The sequence below is a fragment of the Carcharhinus amblyrhynchos genome, chromosome 19 (genome assembly GCF_965287045.1).
Source record: "Carcharhinus amblyrhynchos chromosome 19, sCarAmb.v2.hapA, whole genome shotgun sequence".
Taxonomy (NCBI): domain Eukaryota; kingdom Metazoa; phylum Chordata; class Chondrichthyes; order Carcharhiniformes; family Carcharhinidae; genus Carcharhinus; species Carcharhinus amblyrhynchos.
In genome coordinates this window covers 31,588,757-31,600,533 of record NC_137342.1, presented here as the reverse complement: position 1 = coordinate 31,600,533, position 11,777 = coordinate 31,588,757, and the positions used below count along the sequence as shown (strand labels likewise).

Here is an 11,777-nt window from a genome sequence, read left to right as displayed (position 1 = left end):
GTAATTCACTTTGGCAGGAATAACAGATGTGTAGAGTATAGGGCTAACGGTAGGACTCTGAATATTGTGGATGAACAGAGGGATCTAGGTGTATGTGTACATAGATCCCTGAAAGTTGGGAATCAAGTAGATAGGGTTGTTAGGAAGGCATACGGTGTCTTGGCGTTTATTGGTAGGGGGATTGAATTTAGGAGCCGCAGCGTCATGTTGCAACTGTACAAAACTCTGGTGCCACCGCACTTGGAGTATTGTGTGCAGTTCTGGTCCCCACGTTATAGGAAGGATGTGGAGGCTATGGAGAGGGTGCAGAGGAGGTTTACCAGGATGTTGCCTGGTATGGAGGGGAGGTCCTATGAGGAGAGACTGAGGGATTTGAGGTTGTTTTTGTTAGAAAGAAGGCAGCGAAGAGGGGACCTTATTGAAACATATAAGATGATTAGAGGTTTAGACAGGGTGGACAGTGATAGCCTTTTTCCTCGGATGGAGAAAGCTAGCACAAGGGGGCATAGCTTTAAATTAAGGGGTGGTAGTTATAGGACGGATGTCAGGGGTAGGTTCTTTACCCAGAGGGTGGTGAGGGATTGGAATGCCCTGCCTGCTGCAGTTGTAAATGCGCCTAGTTTGGGGGCGTTTAAGAGATCCGTGGATAGGTTTATGGATGGAAAGGGATTGGTTTAGGTTAGAGGGTCATTGCTTTTTAACTGGTCAGCGCAACATCGTGGGCCGAAGGGCCTGTTCTGTGCTGTAGTGTTCTATGTTCTATATTGAAGAACAGGTAAAGAGGGGCAGGTGTGTTGGTTATAGGGGCAGAAACAAAAACTAAGCATTGCAGTGTTACACAAAAAGCACTTCTGAAGAAGAGATTTATACAACAGGTCCACACTCCTGATTGCACCGACCAGTGTTTCCTATCAAAAGAAAAACATAGGTGAATGTGATATCAAGTGCATCAAATGCTGAAATGTATATATATTTCTAAAATGTGTATTTAATACATGAATTAATAATTCTAATTCATTATATTGAAACATTGCAATCAGGTCCAAAATAATAGATTTTTAAAGTCAGTCTGTTTGTAAGGTGGCACATTGGCTAGTACTGTTGCCTCACAAGACCAGGGACCCGGGTTTGACTCCCAGCCTGGGTCACTGCCTGTGCAGCGTCTCCACGTTTCTCCGTGTGTCTGCATGGGGTTTTCTCCGGGTGCTCCAGTTTCCTCTCTTAGTCCAAAAAAAATGCACTGTCTGTGCTAAATTCTCCCTCAGTGTGTACCCGAACAGGCGCCGGCCAGGGGATTTTCACAGTCGCTTCATTGCGGTGTTAATTTAAACCTGATACTAATAAATAAACGATAACTTTTATATTTTTTTCCTCCCTCTCTACGGATGTTGCTTTTACGAAGGGAACCGAAAATATTTGTGTTTAAAACCTTCAGGTTGTGGTGCTGCCTTTCTTCGATGCCTCAGTTCAGGTTGTCCGGCCCTTTAACTTGGACAGGTCCCGTGTGCGGCACGTGACGTCAGCTGTGTACCGGTCGCCCAGCTTCCTGCGCTCGAGCGCCGGGAAGTTGACGGTTGCGCCTGCGCGCGGCTCCGCGAGGACAATCCCGGCTGGAAAATGAGTTCCAGGAAAGGTGAGGAAAAATACAAACAAGGCGTCCGACCACCACCACCACACTCACTTACTCCTGTCCATTTCATTTGGCAGAGAAAAGAAACACGTTGAGAATAAAAAAGAGCAAACCTCGTTATATTATTCCACGATTAATCACCGGGGTGTGTGTATGTGTTTTTATGATCGTGTTGCGGGGTAGATTTTTAAAAAAATATTTATCTATTTTGCTGTCTTTTGTCAGTCCTGGCCATTCAAGCTCGAAAGAGGAGACCCAAAGGAAAGAAAGAGAAGGCTCATAAAAAGTGAGTAGTGCAGAGAGTGGTGTGTGTGTGTGTATTTGTGTAAATTGATGCAGCTCCTCCTCTTGCTGCTGTTGCTGGATCTGGTAACGGCAGTTTGGTCTTCGGCAGAAAGAAAGGGCTTTATTCACTGGCTGATGGTGCAAAGCACTGGTATGATATTTTTTAAAAAACAGTGTAATTGTGTTTATGCATCTGTCACAGATGTTACTTTGTACTGAAATATTTATTCTCAGAAATGATGGTCATTTTGTTGCCATTTTCTGTAATTTATTCTTGGTTAAATTTTATTTAAAAAGATCTAATTTGTGGTTACTGTTGGTTTAAATATTTTCTGAGGAATGTGCCACGAACTATAACCCTCTGCAAGATTGAAGTTTTTTTTTCTGTGTGAGTGGAAGTTTTCTTTGTGAACTAATTGACGAGTAGTTTGGAGGCATGTAAACTGTTCAAATAGAATGTGCATGTAATGTCACTGGTATGACGGTACTTGATGGAGATTTTGTCCCATAAGCATAATGGCTCAAGTTGCTAATTTGCATTATATTTTGTGTTTTGCTAATATATGATCTATCACCTTTCTGATCGATATGGCTCTGTACTGTACCTTCATATTGTACTTGCCCTCTGAGCCACTGGAAAGGGATCACATTTGTTACAGTATTTGAAAGGGATTTGGTTTAAATTTCCAGTTACTGATGACTGATGGTGTTTTGTCTGATACTGATTCAGATGCTTACGCTTCCAACTTTTTATCCATTCTGTGCTTTGAACATATCATTAGATCAAGCAGCACAAAGAAGTGATTCTGATCTGTTGGAAACATTGAGTACGAGTGTAGTTGTCAAGCCTGACTGATGGCATTTCACTCTTGTGATAACAAAATGATGTCACATGTATATTGTTTGATGCCAGTAACTTAAGTTTAATCCTTTGATTTTAAACTCTAGGCCAACATTGCATGCAAATTAAGCAGTACTAGTGGCATTTGTGAATTGTGGAACTGTTTGCTTATAAAGCAACAATGGGAATATATTTTTTCAGTGAAATATTTTGTGTTCACATTTTAGTGGTGAGCTCTTATTTGTTCCATATCAACAGCTTAAAATTATTCCTCATGCATGTGTGTTGTTGTAGTGCCGTAAAACATTTTATCAGTTGATTAAAAGCAGTGTGATGGAAAACTCTCAACTTATCTGGATGAGTGTAGCTCCAACAACACTTAAGCTTGACACCATATAGGGCACAGCAGTACTCTTTGACACACTATCCACCACCTTAAACATTCACTCCCTCCACAACCAATGCACAGTAACAGCAGCGGGTACTACCTACAAGATGTGCTCAACAAGGCTCCTTCAAAAGCACTTTGCAAATCTGTGACCTCTACCATCTAGAAGGAAAAGGACAGCAGGTGCATGGGAACACAGCTACCTCTAAGTTCCCCTCCAAGCTGCATGCCATCCTGATTGGAACTATTCCTTCAATGTCATTGGACCTTCAAAAGAGTTTTTTGAAGGAGTAACATGTGCTGTGGATTAGGGGAGCTTATAGCCAAACTGTATCTGGATTTCCAGAAGGCATTTGATAAGGTGTCACATCAAAGGTTATTGCAGAAATTGAAAACTCAGAGAGGTAGGTAGAATCTTGTTAGAAAAAGGAAAGATTATCGTGAGTAGATGGAAATGTAGAACTTGAAACATGAACAGAGCAGTTATGATATCAAATGGCAGAGCAAGCTTGAGGGGCTAAATGGCCTACTTCTCTTTTGCATGTTCTTATAGATCAACATTCTGAAATTCCTTTTCAAACAGCACTGTGGGCATGCCAACACCACATGGAATGCAACGGTTCCAAAAGGTGGCTCACTGTCACCGACATGAGCGCAATTTCTCCGCACATAAAGCATAAATTTTAAAAATTCACATAGTCCATCCCCAACTCTTCCCTTTCTTTCCTTGACTTGTCTCTATTTGTGTTGTAGCCTTAATGACCAATATCCACTGATTCCCACTGTTATCTTCATTATACTTACAGCTTCCTCTACAAACACGTTCCGTTTTTCTTCTCTGAATCTGGTCTGGTGATTCCATCTTCCCTTATCAGTTTTTCTGATATGCCTTTGTTTGATCGCAACTGAAGATTTTTGACAGGGCCTTTAACTGTGTCTGTTCCATTTCCTACACTATTGCTTCACTCCTCCCCCTCCCTTTCAGACCAATGATAGGTTCCTCGTTTTTCCTACCATTTCTGTCGCTTCCAGCCTGATGCTACCAAATATATAATTTCCCTCTCCTTTCAACATTCTGAAGGAACCGTTCCCTTTGTGATACCCTGCTCTATTCCTCAGTTACCCCAAAACCCCCTCCCCTTCTCATGAAAGGGTAGGAAATGCAACACTTGCCTTTTTACTTTCTCCCTTCTCACCATCCAAGATCCTTCCAGATGAAACAGCAATTTAATTGTACTTTCAATGTATTTGCTGATTGTGACATGGCCTCCTTTGTGCTGTGGAAGTCAAACATATGTGGTGAGAAACAAAAACAGAAAATGCTGGCAGCATCAATGGGGGGAGAATAGAGCCAATGTTCTGAGTCTAGATGATCCTTTGTCACAGCTCTGCTGAACAAAGAACAAAGAAAATTACAGCACAGGAACAGGCCTTTCAGTCCTCCAAGCCTGCACCGACCATGCTGTCTGACTTAACTGAAACCCCCTACCCTTCCAGGGATCATGTCCCTCTATTCCCATCCTATTCATGTATTTGTCAAGACGCCCCTTAAAAGTCACTATTGTAAAGAACATAAGAACATAAGAAATAGGAGCAGGAGTAGGCCATCCAGCCCTTCGAGCCTGCCCCGCCATTCAATAAGATCATGGCTGATCTGTCGCTGCTCAGTTCTACTTTCCCGCCCTCTCCCCATAACCCTTAATCCCCTCTCCTATCAAAAACCCATCAACCCGCGTCTTAAAAATATTTAGCGAGGCAGCCTCCACCACTTCAACGGGCAGAGAATTCCAGAGATTCACCACCCTTTGAGTGAAGAAGTTCAAAAATGCACACAGTACTCCAGTTGCGGCCTCACCAATGCCCTATACAGCTGCAGCAAGACCTCCCTACTTTTATATTCAATCCCCCTCGCTATGAAGGCCAGCATCCCATTCGCCTTCCTGACCACCTGCTGCACCTGCAAGCTGGGTTTTTGCGACTCATGCACAAGGACCGCGAGGTCCCTCTGCACCGTCGCCTGCTGCAGTTTTGCGCCCCGTAAGTAATAGTCATTCCTACCATTTTTCCTACCAAAGTGGACCACCTCACACTTGCCAACATTAAATTCCATTTGCCATTTCCTGGCCCATTCGCCCAGCCTATCTAGATCCTTCTGCAGACTCTCCACACCCTCCGCACAATTTGCCGTTCCCCCAATCTTGGTGTCATCAGCAAATTTCGACACTCTACACTCGGTTCCCTCCTCCAGATCATCTATATAAATGGTAAAAAGCTGAGGCCCCAGCACCGACCCCTGGGGCACTCCACTAGTCACCATCCGCCAATCCGAATAGCACCCTTTGACCCCCACTCTCTGCCTCCTATTTGACAACCAATCCTCTATCCATGCTAACACCCTACCCCCAACTCCATGTCCCTCGACCTTCTGCAATAACCTCTTGTGAGGCACTTTGTCAAACGCCTTCTGAAAATCTAGAAAGACCACATCCACCGGCTCTCCTCTATCCACCGCCCTAGACACATCCTCATAGAACTCCAGTAAATTTGTCAGACACGACTTCCCTTTAATGAAACCGTGCTGCGTCTGCTCTATCAAGCAATTCCCTTCAAGATGCCTTGCAATTTCCTCCTTAATGACAGATTCTAACATTTTACCTACCACAGACGTTAAACTAACCGGCCTATAATTCCCCGCCTTTTGCCTGGCACCCTTCTTAAACAACGGCGTAACATTAGCCGTTTTCCAATCATCCGGCACTTCCCCGGAACCCAGCGACGTTTGGAAAATAACCACCAAGGCATCCACTATCACCTCCGCCATTTCTTTCAGAACTCTCGGATGCATCCCATCCGGTCCTGGGGACTTGTCCACAATCAGCCCCTCCAGTCTGTCGAGCACCGCCTTTCTAGTAACAGTAATGTCATTAAGACCCTCCAGTCCTACCACCTTTCTATCGCTAACACCCGGCAAATTATTCACGTCCTCCTCCGTGAAGACAGAAACAAAAAAGTTATTCAATACCTTAGCCATATCCCCATCCCCTACCACTAGGTCCCCTTTCTCATCCTCTAAAGGACCAACATTCACCCTAGCCAGCCTCTTCCTTTTTATATATTTATAAAAACTCTTGCTATCCTTTTTTATATTAAGCGCTAGCCCAGCTTCATAGTTTCTCCTACCCTTCCTTATCAACTTCTTTGTCAATCTTTGTAAAGGATCATCTAGACTTGAAACGTTGGCAGTATTCTCTCCCTACAGATGTTGCCAGACCTGTTGAGACTTTCCAGCATTTTCTGTTTTTGCTTCGGATTCTTACATCTGCAGTATTTTACTTTTATCCTATATATGTGGTGAGAACTTTTCAAGACAATTTTATTTTGAAAGTATGACCGCAAACTTCCAGTTGTACGTCATTTAATTATCTGCCTCATTCCCACTCTGATCTCTTTACCTCAGCCTCCAATGCTATTTCAGTGAAGTTCAAGGAACAGTGCAAAATCTTTCAATTAGATGTTCCAGACTCAACATTGAGTTCAGCAATATCAAATCACAATTTCTACCTTTTTTTGGTTGGCTATTCATGACAATTCTGTTTTTCCCATGTACACCTGTCTTTGGCCCTTTTGTTGTTTGTTTCTTGCCTTGTGCAATCTCAATTTCCCTTTGTGTTGCACCAGCATTCCCTTTTTGTCATTTAATCTCTCCTGCTTTCACTCTATCCACCAACTTCTCTTTTGACTTCCCCCTTGCCACATTTCCCTGTCTCTGTACTTGTTTAAAACATATTACATCTCCAACTATTTTCAGTTCTGACAAAAAGTCATTGATTGGAAACGTTAACTTTGTTTCTCTCTCCATATGCTGAGTGTTTCCAGCGTTTTCTGTGATTTACAGTAAAGTCCTTCACTTAAAGATTTATTGTGGGTTTTCATTAGCAGACTACATCGAAACTGTTTTGAAATTCAAACGACAACTATATTCAGGGAGCATTGTAACTCTGGGGTTTTCAACGCTTCGTAGTGGACTTGGTTTGTGGCAATTTTTGTGTACTTTCTTGTTCATTGGTTATGATCTTGACAGATATTCATTGCTGATGACTATAATTCATGGGGAAATAATAGACCAATGTAGGGAAACTGAGTCAGTAAATTGCAAGTACTTTGTAGTTTGAAATTTCTTGGTTTTAATACAAATGCAGGCTTGTATTATATATAATACAATATTAATGTAAAATATACAGTTGTAGAAACACAATTAAAATATCTTGGTAATGAACAAATTCTCCTGTAGCCAGTTATGTCAAAAAAAGTTTAGATTATCTAAAAATATTTTAATACTTTTTCACACCTTTCATTCTTTTCATGCATATCGAGTATCTGCAGTGTGATGTTGCGTTGTCTTTGGGAATTTATTTTCCTCTCTTGGTTATCGTGTAAATTTTGGAACGTTGACATTTTAGATGCACGTTCGCAAGACTTGCGCACTAGCAGTTCATTAGTTGGAAACAAGTACCTAAAAAAAAAACTGAACATGTGTATTTTTTCTAAAGTTATATGGTGGCACAGTGGTTAGCGCTGCTGCCTTACAGCATCAGGGACCCAGGTTCAATTCTGGCCTTGGGTCACTGCCTGTGTGGAGTTTGCACATTCTCCCCGTGTGTCGTGGATTTCCTTTGGGTGCTCTGGTTTCCTCCCACAGTCCAAAGATGTGCAGGTTAGGTTGATTGACCATGCTAAATTGACATGGTATTGGGGGATTGGCAGGGTAAATATGTGGGGTAGGGCCTGGTTGAGATTGTGGTTGTTACAGACTCGATGGGTCAAGTGGACTCTGCACTGTAAGGATTTGATGATTCTACGATATATTTCCCTTGACAGATCCTTCCCTAATGCTGAGCCAAAATCTGATATGTGAGAGCATAATACCTGGTTTGTATGATTATGTTGAGAGAGAATGCTATACAATGAGTTAAATCTAAAATCAGGCCTTCACCTAGACTCATTCTGGCATTTCTTTTGTGATGACTAACAGGTATTAAGAAGTGAATCTCACAGAAACTTTATCTTTCTTAAATAAAATATGTTCTTTGAGAGTTTTACATATATTTCTACTGCCTAATTAAAGTTACAAAGCCAGCGCACAAAGTGGCCAAATCCATTTCCTTGCTCCAACAACCAAATTCAAATTAAATCCAATTATGGGCCCCACAGAAGAGACACACAAGATCCAAGCCGACAAGGCATTGCAACCCCATCTTGGACTTGATCTGACACTTGATCTTAGCCAAAAGGCCAAGAAGCAATGTTCTTGCGTTGCTGATCCAGATGGAAATAAGTACCAAAAAAAAACTGAACATGTGTAATCTTTCTAAAGTTATATCCATGATATGGGGCAGCATGATGACAGTGGTTAGCACTGCCTTAATTCTATAATGTTCTGGGTTTGTAAATTGAAACAGTGTTTTACTAGGTTGTTACTTTTAAACAAATTATGTTTAGAACATAGAACATGACAGCGCCGTACAGGCCCTTTGGCCCTCGATGTTGCGCCGACCAGTGGAACCAATGTAATGACCTTCTAACCGATATTTAGGGTTATTGTATAATGCATTTTGTTATATTATCCTCTCTGCTGCCTTCTCTGTTGGGGAGGTGTAAATAAAATTAGTTGAGTTTTCTGCGACACCCAGTAGTATGGACTATTCTGAAATTATTGCTGTTCTGTACTTTTATTATTGCATAACTAAGAATGAGATTGCACAGAGTTCTGTCAGAGGAAGCAGTTGCCAAATGAAACTTGCATGTTATCTTCTCGAATTAAAGAAACTCTTGTCACTCTGGCAATGTCACAAACTTAGAAATCAACTTTAGAGAGACATTGGAAGGAGACCTAAAGAACAATAAAATCCAGGCCAGGCTTTTGTGCAAATAATCTTTGATATGGAACGATGTGGATGAGGGCACAACCATGGAACTGGCAGAAGGAGAGTTGCAAATTGCAAGGGAGTTATTTTCCTGAGCTGACAAGGCAATCTACTAGATTTTGGCAAGATCCAAGATACAACAGCCAAGATCACAATTTCTGGCTCAGAAATTTAGATGTTACCATTGCTATGGTAGTCACCAATCATTTAACTGCGGATATTTCCAGTCAAAGTGCTATAACCATGGTAGAGTCAGTCATATCCAGACAGCATTTGGAAGTAGATGAAAAATAATGCTGCAAGTTGTGATTAAAGCTCCAGGTTTTAGCCATGCATCAAGGTGACAAATGTAGTAGATCTAATTCTGTTGTCTGAAAGTCCTCAAATATGCACGTTATGGATGTGCAAGCATAAGTTGATATCAAATCAGAGATCAAGAGTTGTATTTGGAGAGCAAGAAAAATAGATGTTAATGTAAATGAAAAATGTAATTCCAGCACTCGGTAAAAATATAAGTCAGAGATTCTCAACTTAATTTCTTCATTAATACAGCTGTAGCAGTGATTATTTCAGAAGGAGATTACATGAAATCCCCAAATCACATTCTGTTGTGCAGAACTGATCTGAAACTGACTAGTTATTTCAAGAACAATATCCCAGTGTTAGGTCAAGCTGGTGTTAGGATGGAATACAATGATTTTACTACTTGTCATTTGTAGTAGTAGGAGGGAACAGATTCTCTTTTTAGGGAAGCAATTGTCTTGAGGTTCAACTGGACTGAATTAGTTACAGTAGGAATTGGTAGGATAACATCTATCACTGAGGAAGTGCGAAGAGATCAGGATCAAGGAGGACAAAATTATAGAATTAGTCATCAGTAGAATATTAGATATTGTAAATCAGATCATGCAAATAGGAATGTTCTTTGGCGATTTCCCATGAAGAATGATTTGTTTCTAACCACAGAGTTACCTTTAAATTACTGTACATACATAATCAGCATGCCAACATCTGCCTGAAATTAGTGGTGCTCCATGAAGTGCTCAGTTATGTCTTGAATTTCTGGCCTAAAGAGCGATTATGAGAGTGCAAGAATATTTCACATGTAGAAATAAACTAAGTGTAGATCAAGGAAGGCTGTCTTCCATAGGGTTGAAGAGTCATTATTCTGCCAAGGTTTAGAGAGTGGTTGTGACAGAACTTCAAGCAAGAGCCTCTGTATAAAACAATAGCAAGAAGTTATTTTTGGATACAAAGTTTGATAGAGATATTGAAGAATCGGTGAAAAGTTATGAAGTGTATTTTAGAATTAGAAATGATACAGCTAAGGTTTCTCTCATTTCATGGTCAAACAGGAAAAAACCATTGGAATGAATACATGTCAATTTCTTTGAAGTGGAAGGAAAAGAGTACTTAGTTTTGGTCGATGGCTACGGTTTCCTCCTACAGTCCGGAGGTGTGCAGGTTAAGTTGATTGGCCATGAAGAATTGTCCCTTCATGTTCAAATATGTACAGGGTAATGGGGGTGGGTGGGTGGGGGTGGAGGGGGGGGCGGGGCGGAGGTGTGGTTGAGATGATCTTGTGAAGAGTCAATGGGCCAATTGGCCTGCTTCCGCAGTGTAGGGATTGTATGATTTTTGTAGCAAATAGATAATGTTTTGTGCCAAAATTATTTAGATTTTGAGAAATTGGTTTGCAATTTACAGATTGCCAGAGGTGTTGGTGTCAGATTATAGTCCACGGTTTATGTGAGAAGAGTTTGAAATATTTCTCAGTAAGAATGAAGTAAACAAACAACAGCATCAAATGGTGCTGCAGAAAGAACTGTGCTAATCGTAAAAATGGTCTTTGCAGAAGTATTTGCTAGGTGACAAGTTAGGCAATAATTTGCATGTTTCTTTTTGACGCTGGCCAGGCCTTTTTGTATTTCCTTACAGAATAACCCTAGTCTACAGCAGATCACTTACTTTACGAGTTACTGTTTACCCAGGACAAGGTTTAGTTTTCTTAAGCGTGACATGAATAGCTATGAAAAAGAAAGTGAAGAAGTCATGATATACCAAGCATGAAACTTGAGAGTTCAGTGCTGGTCAGAAGGTCATGATAAAAACCACTGAAATGATGAGAAATTTGTGATTGGTCCTGTTGTAAAGAGACTGCATAATGTATCTCATGAATATTGGAAAGAGACTCTGTCATGTAAATCATTTGTCAGAATTCCTCTTTTGAACATAAGAGATCATGATAAACTTCTTAAAAGTGAAAGTCACAAAGAAACAAGGTTTGCTTGTATTACAGAATTCACTGGCAGACCAAAGTGATGATGTGGAGATGCTGGCATTGGATTGGGGTTAACACAGTAAGAAGTCTGACAACACCAAGTTTAAGTCCAACCGATTTATTTGATAGTAAACTCACAAGCTTTCGAGGTTTCCCTCTTCGTCAGGTGAATGGAGAGTTCTGGCCTCAGACAGTACATATAACAGCACAGACAGTTTACAGATTACTTATTAGAATGTGAATCTTTACACCTAACCTGCTATTCAAGTCTTAAGGTGGCTAACAATGTGAGTGGAAGGAGCACTGAGCACAGGTTAAAGAGATGTGTATTGTCTTCAGACAGTACAAACCCAGGCAAGTCATGGGGATTACAGATAGTGCGACATGAACCCAAGATCCCTGTTGAGACCGTCCTCACGTGTGTGGAA

At 41.1% G+C, this 11,777-nt stretch overlaps 1 protein-coding gene across 4 annotated transcripts in view; it reads left to right on the top strand.

Moving 5' to 3' along the window:
* The first annotated feature begins 767 nt into the window (after positions 1 to 767).
* The window catches only part of LOC145355416 (SRSF protein kinase 2-like), a 200,694-nt gene continuing 189,684 nt past the window's right edge, over positions 768 to 11,777 (top strand). For 3 of the 4 annotated variants that reach the window (XM_080207494.1, XM_080207495.1, XM_080207491.1), the window contains exons 1-2: positions 768 to 1,633; positions 1,856 to 1,916. In XM_080207494.1, coding sequence (XP_080063620.1) covers positions 1,618 to 1,633; positions 1,856 to 1,916 — 77 coding nt within the window. In that variant the 5' untranslated portion in view covers positions 768 to 1,617. Of the gene's footprint in view, positions 1,634 to 1,855; positions 1,917 to 11,777 lie in introns of those variants that run through there. The other variant, XM_080207493.1, reaches the window with a different exon arrangement.